We start from the raw sequence: 21,867 nt of genomic DNA on the forward strand, positions 1-21,867 counted from the left end.
CTCCACACAGAACCCTCCACACAGACCCTCCACACAGAACCCTCCACACAGATCCACCACACAGAACCCTCCACACAGAACCCTCCACACAGACCCACCACACAGAACCCTCCACACAGAACCCTCCACACAGACCCCTCCACACAGACCCTCCACACAGAACCCTCCACACAGATCCTCCACAGAGACCCTCCACACAGAACCCTCCACACAGATCCTCCACACAGAACCCTCCACACAGACCCACCACACAGACCCCTCCACACAGAACCCTCCACACAGACCCTCCACACAGAACCCTCCACACAGATCCACCACACAGACCCCTCCACACAGACCCCTCCACACAGACCCACCACACAGACCCCTCCACACAGAACCCTCCACACAGACCCTCCACACAGAACCCTCCACACAGACCCTCCACACAGAACCCTCCACACAGATCCTCCACACAGAACCCTCCACACAGACCCACCACACAGACCCCTCCACACAGAACCCTCCACACAGACCCTCCACACAGAACCCTCCACACAGATCCACCACACAGAACCCTCCACACAGAACCCTCCACACAGACCCACCACACAGAACCCTCCACACAGACCCCTCCACACAGACCCTCCACACAGAACCCTCCACACAGATCCTCCACAGAGACCCTCCACACAGAACCCTCCACACAGATCCTCCACACAGAACCCTCCACACAGACCCACCACACAGAACCCTCCACACAGAACCCTCCACACAGACCCTCCACACAGAACCCTCCACACAGACCCACCACACAGACCCCTCCACACAGAACCCTCCACACAGACCCTCCACACAGAACCCTCCACACAGATCCACCACACAGAACCCTCCACACAGAACCCTCCACACAGACCCACCACACAGAACCCTCCACACAGAACCCTCCACACAGACCCCTCCACACAGACCCTCCACACAGAACCCTCCACACAGATCCTCCACAGAGACCCTCCACACAGAACCCTCCACACAGATCCTCCACACAGAACCCTCCACACAGACCCACCACACAGAACCCTCCACACAGACCCTCCACACAGAACCCTCCACACAGACCCACCACACAGACCCCTCCACACAGAACCCTCCACACAGACCCTCCACACAGAACCCTCCACACAGACCCACCACACAGACCCCTCCACACAGAACCCTCCACACAGACCCACCACACAGACCCCTCCACACAGAACCCTCCACACAGACCCTCCACACAGAACCCTCCACACAGACCCTCCACACAGATCCCTCCACACAGATCCTCCACACAGAACCCTCCACACAGATCCTCCACACAGAACCCTCCACACAGAACCCTCCACACAGACCCACCACACAGAACCCTCCACACAGACCCACCACACAGACCCCTCCACACAGACCCACCACACAGAACCCTCCACACAGAACCCTCCACACAGAACCCTCCACACAGACCCACCACACAGACCCTCCACACAGAACCCTCCACACAGACCCACCACAAAGAACCCTCCACACAGACCCACCACACAGAACCCTCCACACAGACCCTCCACACAGAACCCTCCACACAGACCCTCCACACAGAACCCTCCACACAGACCCACCACACAGAACCCTCCACACAGACCCTCCACACAGACCCACCACACAGAACCCTCCACACAGACCCTCCACACAGACCCTCCACACACACCCTCCACACAGAACCCTCCACACAGACCCACCACACAGAACCCTCCACACAAACCCTCCACACAGACCCTCCACACAGACCCACCACACAGAACCCTCCACACAGACCCTCCACACAGAACCCTCCACACAGAACCCTCCACACAGACCCTCCACACAGAACCCTCCACACAGACCCTCCACACAGAACCCTCCACACAGACCCACCACACAGAACCCTCCACACAGACCCTCCACACAGACCCACCACACAGAACCCTCCACACAGACGCCTCCGTACAGACCCCTCCATATAGGCCCCCTCCACACAGACCCCTCCACCCAAACTCCTCCACACAGACCCCTCCACACAGATGCATCCATACAGGCCCCATCCACACAGACCGCTCCACGCAATCCCTCAGTGGGGCTATTTCCGTGTTTCCATATGCTTCAGTTTCCAGGTACTTTGCTCTTTTAATTAACACACACAAATTCTCTGAAGTCTGTTTTGGGGCTCCAGCGGGAGATGGGGGAGGTTCCTCATTGTGGGAGCAATCTCTCGAATGGCACCTCTGGCCAGCTTGACTGGTGTTTAATTACTACAAACTCCCCAGTGACTTCTCATCTACTCAGACCAAAACCAATAAACAAGTTCATTGATGTCTCAGTGATTGGGCCCGAAGGGCTCCAGGCCCCCTGAGGCAGGGAGACTCTGGGAAGATCAGCCTCGTCCTTCACAGGCCCAACCCCTGGCAGGGCTACGTTCTTGTGCAGAGAAGGTGTGGTGGCCCTCGGGACCGGGACCGGGGCTGAAGCCAGCTCCTACCTGCTGCTAGCCCCACCCCAGCTCGTTTGGCCCCAAAGCCTGCGAGAAGGGCGGTGAGGCGGCCAGCAGGCTGTCCTGGAATGTCTGAGGCAGGGACTCCCACGGACCCACACCCACCCTGGGTCTAGCCCCCCGCCGGCCGCCTGAGCCCTCCACAGACGTTTACTGAACCCCAAATGAAGGAATGGAAAAGGATCCAATGTTTACTTCAGAACGTACCTAATGGTTTTAACTGTGTTTGCCTAAGAGCATTTAAGTCATCCCAGAGCAGAGTGTGAAAATCTGCCCCTGTGGATTAGGGTTCAAGCCTCGACAGCACAAGCCGCTGTGGGGTGCAGTCTGGGAGCCGAGGCAGAAAGCACTTGTTCTGGGCCCTTCCTGCCGACCCTCGCTGTGCAGTTCTGGGGAAGCCTGGTCGTTAGGAGCAGAGCTCTATGAAGATGGGTGGGGTGGGGCTGGGGTAAGGGAGGAGCAACCTGGGCCCTGGGCCCACTAGGGCGCACCCTGGAGGAAGGGCTCCTCTGCCTGAGATGTAGGCCGCTCCCTGTTGCCTCTGAGGACATTCCGCCAGTCAGGCCTGCTTCCAGCCGCTGACATAGTCTCTCCCCACTCGGTGGGCTCCTATTCATCCCTCAAGGCACAGCTCAGAGGCTGCCTCCTCCAGGAAGCCATGCCTGCTTGGTCCTCCTGGATAGTCAGATTGGCCGGCCCTTTGATTCAGGCTCAATGCTGTCCCTTGCACCATAAATGGCAGCCATTTCCTCCAGACCCAAGCGGAGGACCCCCCCACCCCATCTCTCAGGGCAGCCTGCCCTCTCCACAGGGGGGACCACCTGCCAGGAGGGTTGCTTCACCATGGAAACCATTTACCATGAACCAGAGGCTTGCTGCCAAGCAAACACACTGCACATGAGTTCTTGTCACTGAGAGCACGTGACTTGACAGTTGCCTGGGCAGCAGGGACACAGGCCAGCACACACAGTGGGGACACCCAGGGACAGACAGACAGTGCCTCCCGGGAGCCACCCAGACAAGCACAGCGGTGTCAGCTCATCCAGAGCTGTTTCTGAGAGACCCAAGCCCAGGGCCCCTGAGCGCAGCTGTGACACCAGCCAGCCACCAAGGGGCAGGAAGGGGGTCAGCACAAAGGCGGCTTCTCTGACCCTCTTTCCAACTGCCCCCAGACCCACCCGGGGCGCAACCTCCCCAAGAGGTTTCCATCCCACGGGGCTCCTCCTCCAGGGGTTGGCCCTTCTCTCCATGTTTCTCCCCCTTTGTCCCTCTGTCTCTCTGTCCCCCTGTCTCGCTGCCTCTCTGTGTCTCTGTGCCCGTCTCTCTGTCCCCTGTCTCTCTGTCCCCCTGTCTCGCTGCCTCTCTGTCTCTCTGTGCCCGTCTCTCTGTCCCCCGTCTCTCTGTCCCCCTGTCTCGCTGCCTCTCTGTCTCTCTGTGCCTGTCTCTCTGTCCCCCTGTCTCTCTGTCCCTCTATGTCTCTGTGCCTCTCTCTCTGTGTCTCTCTCGTGACCAGTGGGGCCTTTGCCTGTGAGTCTCTGGCAGGGTCTGGCCTGGGCCTGGCCTCAGGAATCACAGCAAGAGAGGAGGGAGGACGGTGGCCTTGGTCCTGGCCCCCAACTTCCCTCGGAGGCCCGAGAGGAGAGAGTGGGCGTCGTGGGGGCCAGGACAGCCGGCAAAGTGGGGCACCTGGGGGAGTGGAGCCCGTGGTCAGGAGAGCCAGGAGAGGTGGCCGGCGGGAACGTGGTCTGTGGGAGAATTAAGGTCAGCCCCCACCCCAGGTGTCTGCAGGTTTGACCTGGGAGCTTGGCACCTCTGACATGGCCACGTGGGAGGGGAGGCAGGACCCCGAGCAGCTGGTCGAGGCCAGGTGGGAGTGGTGAAGGGGCAGCCACTGGCCTTCGCCCTGGGAAGTGACATGCTCCTGAAAGCAGGCCTCCTCCCCATCTCCAGGCCTGGGTCAGTTCCTGCCTCAGAGGCATCTGGGCCGGCCTCCCTCAGAGGACGCCTCCCGAGGTGGGACGTCCCGGTGCAGCAGGTCGGGTCTCAGGCAGGACAGGTTTAGGACCGGCCAATGAGGCCCTTGCAGAGGAGGCCGGTGACCCGAGCACTCGGCGAGGGAAGTTTACAGGTGGGCACTGGGGGTCCCAGCAACCTAGAGACGCAGAGTGCGCGTGAGCCTCCTCACTGAGGGGAGCTGGTCTCGGTGAGTCAGTCTGGGCAGCAGCGGCTGATGCAGCTGGGCGGGGAACGCCACCAGGAGGGGCAGCCGTGCGCCAGGTGGCAGCGCCTGTAGGGCTGTGAGCAGCCGGCCCAGGAGCCAGCAACTCACACGCAGCAGACGAGCCCAACGTTGAGTCCGGGGCTCCAGGCAGAGGCCTGGGGCCCCCGTCCCGCCTGCCAGGGACGCCGGGGCCCTGGGTGCCACTGCCCTCGTGGAGGCTCCTCACGGGCTTCCCTGCAAAGTGTCAGATTCACACATGTTTATTATGCCTCATGGAGAACTTAAGAGCACTAGTCTCTCATTTACAGGATTTGAACATCAAGCTTTTCAAATTCATTTCCAATTTAGCATCCTCTGTGCAGAATGTCCCTCCTACCACAGTCTACCAAGTTCAGCACGGATGCTCAGAGACTTCCAGCAGGACACCGGTTCTGCAGCAGACGGGGGTCCCAGCACGTGGGTGTGCAGACCGCCCAGAGGGCCGCCCAGCAGCTGCGAAGACGGAAACGCTTGATGCTCAGAAAACAGAGCATCTGTACTTTTCCTGAGTTTTCTAAGCAACAAATAGCCAGGGGCCAACCACTCGCCAGGAAGGTGATTCTGGGCACAGTGTTGTTTTTACCTCTGTCTGTATCCCTCACCTCCCCACCGCCAGTCCCTGGAGACACCAACAACACCAAGTCAGGGAGTGGCTACGTGCGTCTGTGGGAGCGGCCAGGAGCGGGGGCTCTGCGGCTGCCAGGGTGGGGTCAGAGGCGGCGGTCCCTGTTTCTGCCCACACCCAGCAGGGCACAGCTAGCCACCCGTGGGGTCCCACCGGAGCCCCTGGTCAGGAAATGCCACCAGCTGACACGGGCCGGCCTCTCCCAGGCACAAAGCACCTTGTCCTTTTGCAGCAGTGAGCTGTGGCGGGGCAGGGGTTGGGTCCGGGAGCAGCCTGTAGGCTGCCAAGTCCCTGGGCCTGTCCTTCCCCCACAGATGCCATGCACCCAGCGCCCGGGATCTGGGTGCTCCGGGCTGTGGAGAAGTGTGCATGCATGGGTGCCTGCGCCCACGATGGTGCTGTGGACGCCAGAACCGAAGAGGTGGGGTGGACGCAGAGGGAGGGTTCTGGAAGTCATCTTGAAAGCCTGACTTGACAGATCCGGCTGTGTCCAAACTGCATTTGGAGAAAACTGCTTAATCGAAAATCTTTTATTAAACCCAGGATTAAGAAGGCTTGTTTTATCAGTGTTTCAGAAGCGACAGGATTAAAGCAGAGAGATTCCAAGTAGGAGACGGGACCTCTCTGCAAAGCTGGGCTCTCACGCTCCAGTGGGGCACCAGGGTCCCAGGGCTCGTAGGCCTTGGCCAGATTCCCTGTGGGGCGATCTACCCAGGAAGACGGTCAGGCCGGGCCTCGGGGCCTGCGCAGCCCTTTCCCCACCCAGTGTGGGTCTGCACTCGTACTTGAACATCATTTCCCGGGACCACCAGCTGCAGGCGGGCTCCATGTGGTCAGGCCGGGGATGAGGGGGAGAGGGGCATGGCCCCTGACTCCTGGGAGGCCCAGGCCCTCCTCCCGCACACTCTGTCCCTACAGGTGGCACCAGGGAGCCGGGGTGTCCCACCTTGAGGCCTGGCCAAGGAGGCCGTGCCCGTGAGAGGGCAGCACGCCCTCGCTTCCCCACGGCCCCGCATGCGCAGGCCCGGACATCTTGCTCTCTGCAGTGGGGCTTGACCACCTGAACAGGGGCGAAGCATGCGGGCCACCCCACGGACCACTTCTGCCCGCTTGAGAGAAGGCTGACAGCAGCCTGGTCAGCAGGGATGCCCACTGGGCCATCCTCGGGGTCTCAGGCAAACTCTGAGGAGGCCGGGCAGGGGCTGGGGCGGGTCCAGGCAGCCTGGCAGGGGCAGCTCGAGGGGTTAGGAGGCAAGACGCGGCGCGGGGCTGTGAGCCCCGCCTGGGGAGGGTGGAGAGGGCAGGGAGGACCACGGGCCAGGCGGCACCTGGGTCCCACAACAGAACGGTGGGTTCAGGGTAGCGGGGAGCTGGAGGCGGTGCTGGTGGCTCGCGTGAGGCGCCCCCGGGTCCGCCTGCCACAGACGGCCGTGCGTTCCTGACGCTTCCCTGGCCCCTCTGTCCACCTGCCACTCACCTACATTCCTTATTTCTCCTTCGCCTGTTGCTCTCGTGGGAAAAAGCTGTGGAACATATGGGCATACGGGTCAAATATTTGGAGTCTGCGAACTGTGTTTTGAAATTGATGAGGATCTTAGCTTTTATAGACTTCCAAGAGAGATAAGCACACCAGCGTGGAAGAGAAGGATTCAAAGTTTGGGGGGAACCAGCTCTGCGTGGCAGCACGGCCAGAGCCGTGGACAGGGGCGTGGCAAGCACCAGTGTGACCCGGGGCTCGGCGTTGACTCTGTGGCTCGGTCTCCGAAAGGATGTGGCTCCCACGAAGCCTCAAGTTTCCAGCGAGGCCGCCTGTGCTCCCGTCCTCACGGCGGTCCTGCACACGGTCGGTGTGGTGCTTGTGTCCCACGAGGCCCCGAGGGTGGTGGCTCCGAGAGCATCCGCTGAGGCTTCTGGTGTCGGGTAAACGCGCACTCGTGTTCACGAGTTCTTCCTCAGCATGCAGCGCTCGCCCACTTCTGTTTCTGCCGTACCCCAGTGTTTGCCTTTTCCTTAGTTCTTGATTTTCTTGGTTTGTAATTAATTTTAGTTATCTTTCCCATCCTGCTTTGTGATCCAGGCAAACAGCAGAGCAAACTGAAGAAGCACAACTAAGGAGTTAATGGAAAAAACCTAAATGTCACCACTATGAAAACATCATTTGTTTTTTATTGTTTAAGCTGATTTTACTGGGTTTTTTTTTTTTACCAAAAAAAACCTTATATAGTCAAGAAAGTAATATCTGAAAATATAGACACAAAAGCATCAGGTGCCCAACATGCACCGTCCTGCCCAGCTGTGGGCACCAACACTGCTCCCTAGGGCCCCTCTCAGGCCATCCCCCTGTACACGCACGCTCTTGCACACACGTGCATGCCAGCACACACACACCGTCGGCTCACTGGGAGGCCCTGCGCCGACCATCCCCCACTCGAGTATCTAGATCGTTCCAAACCACTGCTATTCCAGCATCTCAACACAGGCATAAACGGCTGACAAACTGTTAGAAATTAAAGATGATTTTGTATGCCTAAGGATATTTTAAAAGGAAAAGAGCTGTTTCAAGATGTCAAGCACTGGACCATCCTGTGGTCTGCCGACACTGTTTGATACCAGAAAACCAGTGACTTGGGAAACCATTATTCTAACAGAACTGCCAGGTGGAGAGACTTGCTCTTGACCTCATCTAATCTGGTAAAATTTCTTTGGCTCAAGGGCCAGAAGCCTTGGCAGGAAGCATCCAGGCCGAGGCCGAGTTGGAATGGCAGCCCTGGCTGGGCCACGTGCCCCGGGACCCAGGCAGACCGAGCCGGTCAGACGGAGGAGCAAGAGGCTGTAGCTGGGTGGAGGGCTCCAGAGCGGCTGGTCTCCTGGGCGGGTCACCAGGGAGGGGTTACACGCGGCGCCGTGCAGAGATCTGGGCCTTCACAGACGAGGTCAGGGGAGGTGCTGAGTGAATATCAGGGAGTAGCAAGGGATGGCAGGGCCAGCTGAGGGCCCTGAGGGTAGGTGTGTGCGAGGGGGCAGGATTCTCTGGCCGCCTGCCTCCCCCGCTGAGCAGGACCCCAAGCGCCGTGGCGTGGGCTGGGACCAGCTCTGCCTGTATCCACCACCCTGGATGGGGCTGCAGGGCAGGTGTCCAGCCCTGACCAACAGGGACGGGCAGAGATCGGCCCCCACAGAAGGGGAATTCCCGGAGCCACAGCGCCCACGGGGGCCCCACCTGGGAACCCGGCCCCAGGACACTGGTTACCATCCCAGCAGGCCCAAAGCCTTCAGGAAACATCAACTTTTGGTTAGTTGTTCAGGTCTGGAAACTGGACTAGTCCTGAGGTAAAACCATCGAACACTGGGCGCTCATGCTTCCGTCTCGATCAGAGCACAACCTCACTGCCCGCTGGGCGAGAAGCAGGGGTGCGACCAAGGTCAAGCAGAAGGCCCTGGTTAAGAGAGCTCGTGCTGACCACCTTCCAAGTACTCACATTAACTGTCGGGTCTGGAAGAAATTGTGTGCAGGAGATGCACCCCTCTCATCTCCAGAAGCCAGCGCGTGCTCTGCTGTCCCCCCGGTGGACGCCGGCCGCAAGAGGGGCCGCATTCACCCCAACGAAGATGCGGTCCCGTGTGGCGTGCCCACAGCAGAGTGTATGCCTGTGCCTCGCCCCATCTGTGGCTGGGGGTCCAGGCCACCTTTCAGCCCCGGGATGTGTGGGTGGGCCGTGTTTGGGAGTCACCTTGACTCCCTCACTGCCTGGTCACTAACTGCACCCCGGGTGCTGCCCAGCATGGCCGCTGCGTGGGGGGCTGCACCTCGACTGTGTGCTCTGCCCCGGGCACTGATGGGTGCCTGTGGTTTGTTGAACCCAACTCCACGTGGGGCATCCAGCCTCACCATGCCAGCCCAGGAGTGACCGTGTGCATGTCTGTGTGGCCCAGGGCCCTTGGGGGTGACAGTGCATGGCTGGGGCCACCGGTCACAGAGAACCTGTGGAGAGCAGATTGCATGCTGGTCTGTGGCTTGAAACTGTTTACAGGTCCCGAGGGAAGCTCAGTCCTTCTCTGACGGGCTAGTGGATGGACCGTGTGGGCTGGTGGTGCACGGAGGTCAGCAGAGCCAGGTGGGAGGGCCTCAGAGGAGCTGAGACGCAGCAACTCTGCCCCAGGAGTGGGAGCAAAGTCCCGACATACCCAGCATTCCTGTGCAGCTAAGGGCTGCTCTCTCCCCCTGACACCCACCATGACTCCCCAGTGCCATAGACCCAGCAAGACTTCCTCACACACCTGCCCTCCGCACCTGGTCCCAAATAGCATCCCAGACGTTCTTCCTCCGTGTATGAGCCTCCTCCAGGCAAACTGGCGCCCGCATGCCCCCAGCAGGGACAGAGCTTCCCCCCACGCCCCCTCTCCTGAGTGGGCCATCTGCCCACCGGCACTCAGACGCCAAGGGCTCCACTCACCCGTGGCCCGAAGAGCCCTAGGTGGGCCTGCTCAGGCTGCCCCCAACCCTGGAGCGCAGACACACATGGACTCAAACCCTCAGGACACCTTTCAGAGCTGAAACTCGCCTAAGGCCTCATTCTTCCAGAGCCTGCCGGCGACAAATGCCCCACGGCCTCCCCGTGGCCTTGGACAGCGGCCTGGGTCCTCCTGGGGGCCCGACAAGTTTGTTAATTTTATTGTTTGGTCTCAGACTAGGCTTCACTTCAGGGCAGAATGAATCAGTTGAGGCAAATCTTTGTTAGAAACGGTCTGCACAAATTCAAACTGATGCCTGGGGGTGGGGGCTGGTTGCCATGGCAACAGGAGAGCCGGTTTTAATTCCGCTCTGTGAGCCTGGGAGGCTAAGTGCACTGAGAGAGGGGGCTGAAGGCATGTCCCGCGCCCTCCAGGGTCAGGCTGCGCTCGTGCCCAGAAATGCTGTCCCCCCAGGGTCCCGGGGCCTCCGCCTGTGCCCTCCCAGGGCCCCTGCTCTGAGGAGAGGCGAGTCTGGCCTGAGACATCAGCCCCGGAGCCATTCTCATCCCAGAGACCTCATATTTTTAGCAAGCGTCAGTGTGGGGGCTGGACGCTCACTACGGAGGGAGGGAAGGCGGCCCCTGCGTTCCCTGAGCCCCATTGTGCCGGCTCTGTTGCCGCTGACCTCCCCAGGCCACCACCGGTCAGGCCTTGGATTCCAGCCACTCTGAGACTGACCTGGAGGCCGTGCCACAACCCGCCCCCGGACTGTTTCCTCTTCTCCCACGAATGCTTGTGGGCTCCCAGCAGGTGCAGAGAAACCCTGAAGCCCAAACATGCGCCCTGGGGGGTTCCCAGGACACTGGCCATTCAGCATATGGCAGGAGCAGTGAGCCAGCTCATCCTGAGCAGCAGGGTGGGCTCGGCCCCCGCAGGCCTACCTCCCCAACAAGGCAGACCCACGCTGCAAGCCCCATGCAGCACCTGAGCAGGCTGTCCGGCCGCCCCGCGCAGAAAGCACCAGCCACCCACCTCTGCGTCAGAAGCAACTTTCCCCAGAGGGAAGAAACCACGCTCAGTTGAATGAATTGCTCAGACATCTGATAGGAGGTCAGGGCTGGATGTCCAGAGGTCAACGTAGCCTCCCCCATGGACGGAGGGCAGACCCACGCCTGCAGTGTGAGCCCTTCAGTGCGGAGGCCTAAACGCAGGATGTGCCAGAAGAGTGGCCTTCCTGCAGGAAGCGGAGACTCGGTGCTAGAGGGGTCCCCACCTACAGAGAGACTCGTCCTGGACTGAACTGAGACACCCCACAGCAGGTGAGGGGCATGAGTTCTCGGCACGGTCAGAGGGCCCGCATCCAGGGATGACTTGTTTCATTCAGAAGACGAGACTTTGGTGCACTGGGAGGGACGAGGGGTATGGGACAACCGTCTCTTGTGGCCAGCCCCAAACTCCGCTCAGCCACGAGAGCAGGCTCAGGGTGAAGGGGCCTGAGGCTCACCTGGGCAAAGTCACCCCGAGGCCATGGGCACAATGTGAGGGCATGTCCCCCTACAAAGCACAGCGCCCGTGACTTCCAGAGTACAGTCATATCGAGTGGGGTCCCTCCAGGTTCTCCAAGCTGAAGACATTGTCTCGTTAGAGAGAAGATCTGAGGCTCTCCACGATGGCCGGTCACACTGAGCCCTGGACCCATCCCGTCCGCAGCTCTCCAGGTGGGACCAGGCAGGCGCCACAGCCCGGCAGCCAAGGGCGCCCGACTGCTCACACCTCTGTTTCCCCATCTCACAGGTGTTCGGCTCTGTGCGGCGTGCAGAGTGTTGCCGGCCATGTGCAAGGGGACAGCGACAGGTCTGTAACAGATGCCCTTCCGTGGGCAGCCACGAGGCCAGGGCACCTGGGAGGCTGCAGGCGCATTGGCAGGGTGGCTGTGGGTGGGCAGGGGCAGCCCCACCTTCACCGGGGTCAACACTGGGATTCTGGGTGCAGCCCCCACTGGGTCCAGACCACAGAGTTCAGGTTCTGGATGTGCCTCTCCAGGGCCCCCGAAGCACCCAGGGTGCTGGCTAGAGGGGCTCCTCCAGGACCTCCAGGGCCAGCCGGCCCCCACCCTCTGCCTCCCAGTAACATCTCCTGTAAGTTCTCCCAGAAGCCATCTTTTCGGGATTCAAGAAGCCCCGGTTCGGGCCCTACAACCCCTGCTTTGAAGCCAGGGCAGATCACAGGCTCTTTGGGACACCACACAAGGTTGTGCACAGAGCGAGAGACCGCTGGTGACTGGTGGGGGCCACCAGCAAACCCCCTCCTCTGTGCCCTTCCCACCACCCTGGGCACCTGTCCTTCTGTCATCTCCGGGCTGGGAGCCCCCAGAGGGTGGCAAGGACCTGACCTATGTTCACGTGGAGTCTTTATGGAGGGAACTGCAAATGGACAAGCCCCCTGGGGCCACCCCAGCTTGGAGGAGTCTGGGCAGAACCCCGAGCTCACAGTGGGCCTTCCTCCTTGCCGTACTCATCCAAACCACCAGCCAGGGCCCTCTCCCCTGGGGGAGCAATCCCAGGAAGCCAGAGTGAGTTGGGGCCTGAGGGAAGATGCCAACTGACACTCACTCTCTGGGCAATCAGAAAATCACTCCACCCTCTGGTTTCACGGCCCCTGCCTAAAGCCCAGGGCTCCTCACAGCAGCCCCCAGAAAAGCGCCAGGAACACCCGTCTCAGAGGCAAGGTGCCACGCGGGTGAGAAAGCCAGGCCTGCAGAACGCCCCCCATTAATGCTCCATTCTTAATGATGCCCCCCAGAGTCCAGGCCCAGACCCTCCAGAATCTGGAGACTCTCCGAAGCAGGCACCCATGCTACGACCTTCCAGCCCAGAGGGAAGAGCATGGGTCTCCCCCGGGGGCTCAGAGTGCTGAACATGGTCCCCAGGTCCCCCAGCCACACCTGCCTGGGGGCACAGAGCTAGAAGTCCTGGCAGGGGTCCTGCTGGCCGGGCAGCCCACCCCCATCCCTGGGTCCCTGCCTGCCCTTCACCCCTTGCCTCCCTTCTCAGCACCTGGCCCGTCACCAGGCTGGGGCCGGGACCCTGGATTGGGGCAGGGGCTCTCTCTGCGTGGCTGCAGCCCATCCCCACCCGCAGGATCTCCCTGCTGGCTCACGCTGGGACAGACGCATGTGGGCTCCCCTTGGGGTGGGCAATTTGCATTTAAGAATATTGTACTATAATGCCCATGAAAATTCCTCTGAAATCAATTTTCTTGCTCCCATTTCTGTGCCTGGAGCCCTCAACAGACACACAATTCCTTTAAAAATAAATAAAATAAAACCATCGGTCCTCCTTCCGCCTCCTTTCAGGGAGATGTTTTAATGTGAGTTGTCTGATTCTGTTGGAAGCGAAGGCGAAACCTGGTCGGTTGTCTCTTTAAATCGGCTCTGCGGTGTGCCAGGCGGCTGGCCGGCTGGCTGGGAAGAACCATTCCCGCCCTGCCGCAGGGAGCCGGGCCCCAGCGCCCGCCCGCCGCCACCATCAGCGCCTCCCCCATCCCCATGGTTACGGCTCCTGCTTCCCGGCCCGGTCCTCGGCCCCCGGCTGTCGCCCGCCCTCCAAGCAGGCGCAGAGGCGCCTCGCAGTCCCCACGCCGAGTTCGGGAAGCCGCCTGCTGAGGATCGCATCGAATGTCTGCCGGTCCTGGCTCTGACTCATCCCCTCTGGTGCGGAGCCCGCGTCGCCACAGCCCGGCTGCGGTCCTGCAATCTGTTGATAACTCCACTTGCTAGCTCCAGCCCGCTGCCTCTCGGCATGGAAACCCATCCCCGAGGCCGGACAACGCGCCACAGCTGGTCGGCACCGCGGACCACGGCGCTGCCGCTCCCGCAGCTTTTGCCAAAATAGGTGAGAAGTTGAGCTGCATCTCTCCGGGGCCGTGCGGTGGGTGGGCCCCGGTGGGGAGCCGCAGGATGTGGCAGGCGAGGTGGGAGCCCGCTGGCCCCAGGGTCCGTCCGTGCCCCAGCCGCTGCTCAGCCTGGGTGCCAGCCTGGCTGGGGCGGTTCCTGCTGCCCCGGGTGCTGTTCCGGATGCAGATGCTGAATAACTTTGGGCTCCACGGGGGGCATGCAGCTACAGCCCGAGGTGGGCGTCTGGGGGGCCACGGCGGCCCCCGCATCTGCCGGCCCCGCTCGGGCTGCTTGTTAGGAGGGGGATCCAAGGTCTGCTCAGTGCTCCTGACGGAACCTGACAGACATGTTGCGGGGCTCTGAGCAGCCAGAACGCTGGGCTGAGCTGCTCGCACCGGGCGGCCAGTGGGGAGAAGGCAGTGCTCCCAGGAGGGCAGCGTCAGGCTCTGCACGTCCGGCTTGAGGTTCCCAGGCCAGCACACAGCCTCTGTGTGCCCCGGGCGACCAAGCCCCGAGCCAGACGCTCCAACAGGCTGGCCGGCTGGGATGGCCGCGTGGGGTCAGCCCCGGGCTGAGGCCAGGGAACCTTCCACCCTGCCCTGACCCTGCCCTGTCTTCACAGATGGGGACAGACTCTTGACCCTCACCTGCCTCACCGTCACCCTGAGGCACCTGGCCCACGGCTCAACCCCACAGCCGCTGTGTGGGACCTTGACCTTCGGGATGGCCATGGAGGCCAGCGGGGAAGAGGGTGCCACATAATCGGCTCGGCGGCGACCCCACTCCGTCAGGCACTCACGCTGCAGGAGCTTGGCAGGGCTCATGGTGAGTACGTGCCCCCAGCGGGCAGCAGGGCCCAGCCACGCTGAGGGCAGCCACCCCTGTTCATGGGGTGACCGCGTGGTCAGTTAGCAGCATTGGGCCCCTGGTCTCCAGGGCTGCCGGCTGGCAGCTCGGCTGAGGATCATACTAATTAGCAGGAGTGCCGCAATGTGGAGCCATGTAATCAGGGGAGGAGACGCTGTCCTGCATCCCTCCCCCAGGGCTCAGGTCCAGGACCCGTGAGACCTCCTCCGGCCCCTGGCGGGGGTCCCCGCCCCTCTGGTCTGAGGTAGTCATGTGGCCTTCCCACTGCAGCCCCACCAGCCCCTTCCCCTCAGAAAGTTGGCTGAACAGCAGGGAGACGTGGGGGGCTTCGGCAGCACGTACGGCAGTCGGGGAGGACAGTTCTCTCGCCAGAAGAGGGGGCACGGCGGCTGTCAGCGGCAAGCCGTCCCTAACGGGGACTTGGTGTGAAGGCTCGTGCAGCTTCGGCGTGGTTGCTGCCAGCTTGGATTCCGGGAAGGCTGGTGGCCGAGTAAATAATGCATTGTGTGTGTTTGTGAAGCAGCGGAGGGCCCGGAGCGCGTGCAGGGAATGCCAATGGCCCCGGGACACGTGGCCGGCAGCGGCCGTGGCTCGGACGCCAGCAATGAGTCAAATGCACACCCGATCGTCTGCTTCCTAAGGGGGGTCTGTCTGAGTCACTTGTTGGTTTCCTTCCTGTTCTGTTCGAGACGCCCAAACAAGGTCGGTGCTTGTTGCCAAGACTCAGCATCGTCCACACCGCTGCTCCAAGCCTCACTGGCCGGGAGGATGCCAGACACCCTAGAGGTTGTGCATTCAGGCAGCTCCTCGGGAGGCCGTCAGCCTGGACAGGTCCCTGGCTTCTTAAGGGACCGCCTGTGGCCCCGAGGTGTCTTGCCCGACATGCCTGGGGCCTCTAGGTCGGCCTGTTTCTCAGGTTTTCATCCTCAGGTTAGAGCCTTATTTGCAAAAGGGAACCTGTTGTCAGCAGACAGAGGGTGAACCAGGAGGCTGGGGGCAGGGGCGGGACCCCTGTGCCTAAGCCGGCAGCCCGGGTGCCTCTTCCTACCTGACCCCGGCCCTTCCAAGCAGGTCTGCCCTGCATCCCATCCCTGACCACTGCGTCCACGTGTAGTGCTGCCCTCAGTCCCAGCCACTGGACACTGGCCCAGTCCAGGACCGTGAAGACTGGTGGGTTAGGCTGCGTGGAGGGTTTAGAATCTCAGCAGTTTGTTGGTTTTTTATTCTTAACAAATAACATGTTCACTGGAGAGTCTCCAAAAGAAATGTAGACCTAGCCCCCTCTGGGGCGGCTCTGGGGCAAGCACTTCTCCTCGTGCATCCCTGAGTCTGCCATGTAGACGCCTGGGTGTCTTCACCCCAGGGGCCCAGGCGATGCGAGGACAAAGACAAGAGACTGTGGCCAGCAGGTGGCCCGAACCTGCCCACCCCACACTGCTACACTCACACCACCTGCGAGGCACCTGCCGTTGGCTGGCGGTCGGCTTCCCTGACACCTGAGGTCGGCAATCAGCCTTATGGCTCCTGAGTGTGATGATACACGGTCTCCTGGAGGCACCTCTGGGGCCATGCTGACACTCGCGTTGCACTGAGGGCCCTGTCCTCCCTTCTGGATGTGCGCCCCACCTGTCCTCGGCACTCTGACCATGAATGCACACAGAGCCGGATACTCCCCTGCGGGGCCTGCAGAACCCAGGCCACCATCACTGCTGTTAGCAAACAAAAGTGGACGTGTATGTGCAGTGGCCTGTTAGTGTTCGAATTCAAGCAGCGACCAAAATGTGTGTTCGTTTGCACTCCGTGATCTTCTGGGATCTTCACACTTACCTCCCCAAGGGAACACAGTGACAGGCATTGGAAGAGAGTAAGAAGTTGTCCAAAGTTGTGCACATTCTCCCTGTTTCCTTTCAGAGCGTAGGTCTAGTGGTTTGCCTGAGGAGCAGTGTGGTCACTGTGAGGGAGGCCATGTTCATTCTGCACAAGTGCTATCTTCCCAGCCACAGCTCCCGTGGCTGATGAGGCGTGGCAGGACTCCTCTGATCATTGGGACATCAAGTGGATCTGAGAGGAAAAGACTGCCCGCTCGCTAATGTTGAAACTGAGAGGGAGAGACCCCACTTTGGTGGCTTCTCTTTGATGTGGCCCAGACCCAGCAGGTGCCAGCAGCAGCCGAGAACCCTGCAGAGCCCCCACTCGCTCTGAACTCGGGGCTGACCTCAGTGTCAGTGAAGACTATCCTTTGCCACGTCCAGCAGGGGTTGGAAGCTGGGACAGGGTAAAAAGCAAGGCCTACCCCGTTGTGCTTGGAGTGCAGGATCCCCAAAGACACAGCATGCTCAGGACACCCCTTTTCTGCACATAAGCATCCCACATTAAAAAGGCAACAATGGAATTAAAACCCCTGAAAAGAATAGGGGTAGATGCAGGGTGGAGATGTGGAAACCTGGTGGTGCCTGCTGCCCTGCTGAGCAGACAGGGGTCAGGGAGGTCGCACCTGAGCCGGTCAGGACCCAGCCTGACCTGTGTGCATGCCACAGCTCATCTAGGCTGCACCCTGACAACCCCAGCAGGCCACACAAGGTGTCTGTGGCACCTGCAAGCACCTGCACGCACCTGCACGCACCTACACACACCTGCAAGCACCTGCACGCACCTGCACTCACCTGCACACACCTGCAAGCACCTGCATGCACCTGCACTCACCTGCACGCACCTGCACTCACCTGCACGCACCTGCAAGCACCTGCATGCACCTGCACTCACCTGCACGCACCTACAAGCACCTGCAAGCGCCTGCACGCACCTGCATGCTCCTGAACGCACTGTACGCACCTGCACGCACCTACAAGCACCTGCACGCACTGCATGCACCTGCACACAGCTGCAAGGATTTGCACACATCTGTAGGCACCTGCACGAACCTGCACACGCCCAGAACCCCACCAATTCTCCCCTGTGCCACTCTTCATTCAGCCTCATACTTAAATTTCTACAAATTTACGAGCTTACCTTCATCCCAGAAATGGAGACTGTGTCACCCCCAATGCTCCCCTGAATGTTAACCCCTGAGGCCGGTAACCCTAGGTCAGCAGGAGTCCCTGTGCTATTTCCCGCACACCCTGCCAAGAGAAAAATGTAACAAACTGTACAAATGTGATGTCCAATTAGGGTAATTTGTGCTCCGAATGAATAAATTACTTACCTTTTGCCTCTGCCTTTCCCCTGGGACACTTTCACAGAAGGCTGACAGATCGATGAGATGCAATGATCATTAAAAACACAGACAAGGGACGTCGGGGACTAATAATGAGATCCGTCTCAGTCGGTACAGAACAGAGGCGGAGGGGGACGCCAAGGACCATCTGCATCTCCCGGGTGGAAGAGGCCACTTTCCTACGCGCCCCCTTCTGGCAAAATGGCCCGTCTTGATCAAACCACTGACACCTGACATAATACCACCTTGCTCTTTCTTCTTGTCTCTCTCTCTTAACATCCAAGTTGATTTATTTGTAGAACATACCAAAGAGGATACATCCAACTAAAATAATAATGAAACATAAGAGGAAGGTAAGCCTCAAGAAAAGGGAAAATACAAGCAAACCACAGGCGAGCGCGCCCAGCCTCCAGGCTCCACGGAGAACCCAGGCCAGCCCGTGGAAGATGGAAGCCCGGATTTCCCAGCAGGAGAGACATCTTCTTGAGGGTAGGGCAGAGCAGTGAGCGGCGATCGCGGGCTGGGGGCCACAGCAGCAGGATGGGCTCTTGGCTGAGCCCAGCCTCTCCGATGTGAGGTCCATGCTGGTCCCAAGGCGCTTGAGGGACCGGTCCCGGGGAGGCAGCCCCACATGTCACAAGGATCTTATCTGTGGGACGCTTGCAGATTCCTCCAGGAGGAACTCGTACACGTGTGAACTTTAAAATATAGAATAATATCTCCCTTTTGCATTACCTATTTTGAATTTTAAATGTCACCTCTAAAAATGTAGAAAGGCACAGTTGATAACTAACTTGGAGGAAAAAAATAGGAGGCCGAATGGATTTGAAGCTCTGTTTCTTATAAAATGCACATTGTTGGTGCAACTACTCCAGAGCTCAGAAATCCTGCCCCCCCCCCCGCCCCCGCCGCTGCCTCAAAACCAGGCCCTCAGATGAGAAAGCGCCCCTGAAGCGGGGTGACCTCAGCGATGTGTGCTGGCCTGGGCACCGTTCTCAGGAAACACTGCGTCTTGAGCTGACAGCCTGATGCACTTGCCTGTGGCAGGAACGAGGTCTGATTTCCCACTGGCTTGGCAGAAAGCGGTTGGGGTGTGTGGATAAGACTTGGCAGATAGGATGCCCTTAGGCGTGAGTTCTCTGGTGCAGGTCCTGGGCGCCAGGCACACTGCTCCAACCCTGGGATGCTGCGTGGGGACACGGGGCACCAGGCATCACGGCAGACTCTGCTTTAGGATGTGCGGGCTGTCATTCCCAGCCCCTCTCTACCTGCCACCCCTGCCCCTGCCCCCAACAGGAAGGTGCGGGCCTTTGGGGCAGTGGTGACAACACCCCAAGAAAGGCCATGAAAGGCCTGGGAGTCCCACCTCAGGCCTCAACCCGAGTCGGGCTCCGCACACGGGAACGCTGTCCCAGCAGCCAGGGGGCTCCAGGTCAAGAGCATCAGAGTTTTCAGACCCCAGGTTAAAAGCCATTGTCTCTGGGAGAAGAACAAATGACACACACGAGGCCTGGGCCATCTCTGGGGCGCTGACTTCCTACAGTCGGCCGGGCCGCTCTCCACCTGTCAGCAGCAGACAGTTCCAGAAGAAACGGTGGTGAGAAGTTAATTACATATCAGGACTTGACCAGGAAAACTTGTTTTCCTAGACTTTTGCCATGATTTACAATTGTCAGGACGCTGGTGCCGGCTGATGGTGAGCTCTCCGGCAGCACAGGGAGCGCTCCAGAAGTCGGGGCGGCAGGGAAGGGTGCGTGAGCGCTTCCAGCAGCCGGCACATCCTGGGGAGCCGAGCGAGCCCCAGGGAGACAGACAAGCTGGGCTGTGACTTCCTGGCTCTCAGCAACAGATAGCTGTGTCCCGCGTCACGGAAACCTGTCCTTGCGTTGCAGGATGGAGAGCCCGGCAGGCACCTGCCACGGCCACAAAGGCCCCGGGCGACGTGCGTGCCCTGGGGCGATGCCTCCGTTGGGTGTGGGTGTAGAGACTGGGACGGGCCCAGCTGTGTCCACTAGTCCCGGGGGGTCTGCGGCCGTGGTGTCCCTGTCACCTTGAAGCCGGCATCCTCTGGCTGTCTGCGCTCCTGAGCTCAGGATTTCGTGGGAATTGGGGCCGCGTGTGCAGCGTGGGTCCTGCTGAAACCCCCGTCATCTGGATGGGAGTCGTTGGTGCTCTGTGCACGTCCACACCTGCCCTCAGGCTTCCTGGCCCGTGGACAGTCAGGACGGTATGGGGGCCCCCATAGGGTCCAGCCTACAGCCTACCACGAGACACGGTGCTCCTCCTTTGGTTACATCTGGCCAGCTGCTGGGTCAGGGGTGATACTTCCGGCTTTGACAGTCAGCTAGTCCTTCAGCAGTGACACTGGGAGGAGTGCACCTTTCCCTTGGTGACAGGATTCCATCTGCTGTTGCCATGACAGCAGAGAGGTCTCCTTGGGAAGTCCCTGGGCAGAGCAAGAGCAGGGTGCAGAGGCCACGGCTGGACACCAGGGTGGCCCTTGGCTGTCCCTGGAAGTCCCTCTGAGGACTCTGACCTTCCCTGACTGGCCAGGGCCTCGTCTTTGCTGACAAGAACTGATCCACCAAGAAAGGAAGCAGCTCGAGCTCTTGGACACACTGCCTTCCCAGCCGTGGCGAGGCCAAGGGCCCTTCAAGGGCATTTCTGTCCTTTTCCCGCATGACTCAGTCTGGGCACCATCCTGGAGGAGCACCGGCTGCTTCCTGCTGTCCCAACCGCCCAGGGAGGAGCCCATCGCACACCCAGAGCCCGTGTTAGCGCGGGTGGTGGTGCATCCGCCTTGGGCACTGCTGGCAAGGCTGCAGACCCACCAGCCTGGTGTCACAGCAGGGCAGCTCAGTGAGGTCTCACAGGGGACGCCCAGGCAGCCCTCTGTGGGCACTAGCCCCCATCTGCCCTCCCCAAGCCGGGCAGGTCCTGGCGGCCATAGGAGCAGAGCGTGTGGCTCAGAGCATGAGCTGAGAGGTCAAGAAAGGGTTTCCCCTCTGACCTGGAAAGTGGGAACAAGAGCAGTCACCTAATGGGGTGTATCCATCAGCTATGGTGACCACAACCAGTACCCGGGGTGGGGGGTGGCTGGAACCAGCACCTGGGGGCAGGGGGTGGAGAGAGGCTGGAACCAGCACCCGGGAGCGGGTTGGGGGAAGAGGGGGCCGTAACCAGCACCCCAGGGTGCAGGGCAGCCATAACCAGCGCCCCAGGCAGAGCAGGTTAAAATACAGAACTGTCTGTCAGTCCTGGAGCCTGGAAGCCCAAGGTCAAGGTGTCACAGGATTGTTTCTCCTGAAGACACCCTCCTGGACGTGTGGACAGCCGCCTGCTCACCGTGTCCTCCAGTGACTCTCCCTCTGGGCAGGTTGTGCCCTGGTCTCCCTCTTATGAGGAGGTGGGTCCTATTGAACCGGGCCTCACCCTATGACCTCTCATGACCTTAGTCACCCCCATAAAGGCCCGCCCCACTGCAGTCACGTGGGGTATGAGGACTCCAACCCCCGAATCGTAGGGATAGGTTTCAGTCCACAGCAGGGTTTCCCTGTGACTCGGTGAGTTACAACACATGAAGGGTCTGGAACATTGCTCAGTGCATGTCAGAGGTCAGAGGTCTGAGGTGCATGAGGCCAGGGCTCCCGTCGGCACCTCCACAGCCCGCACAGCAGGGGAGGGTCTGTACCCTTGGGGCCCTCTCCTCCAGCACGCAGAAATCACCAGACTTGGTTGCTGGGTGCCTTGCGGGCTGTGCGAGGCCAGCCCGCATGTCTCTGGGCTCTGCTGCCGCGTTTTCTGTTGGCGGCTCGGGAACCTGGTCCCGGGGCAGGTGAATCTCGGGCCTGCCTATGCTGACACCATGGGAGCTCCCGTCACCAGTCTGATGGACAAAAAGACAAACCTCCCTCAGTTCACATGTCCAGCCAGGAGTCTTGCCCCTCATCTTCACGTCCCTGTGGGAAACGCGTTCCCCCTTGACCTCTGGCCTTTGCCCCTGGGCTGCAATGCT

At 60.4% G+C, this 21,867-nt stretch overlaps 1 protein-coding gene across 2 annotated transcripts in view; it reads left to right on the top strand.

Moving 5' to 3' along the window:
* Positions 1-13,382: 13,382 nt before the first annotated feature.
* The window catches only part of ADGRA1 (adhesion G protein-coupled receptor A1), a 35,536-nt gene continuing 27,051 nt past the window's right edge, over positions 13,383-21,867 (top strand). For both annotated transcript variants that reach the window (XM_027597213.2, XM_027597217.2), the window contains exons 1-2: positions 13,383-13,769; positions 14,394-14,596. In XM_027597213.2, coding sequence (XP_027453014.1) covers positions 14,594-14,596 — 3 coding nt within the window. In that variant the 5' untranslated portion in view covers positions 13,383-13,769; positions 14,394-14,593. The remainder of the gene's footprint in view (positions 13,770-14,393; positions 14,597-21,867) is intronic.

This window comes from Zalophus californianus, chromosome 15 (genome assembly GCF_009762305.2).
Source record: "Zalophus californianus isolate mZalCal1 chromosome 15, mZalCal1.pri.v2, whole genome shotgun sequence".
Lineage (NCBI taxonomy): Eukaryota > Metazoa > Chordata > Mammalia > Carnivora > Otariidae > Zalophus > Zalophus californianus.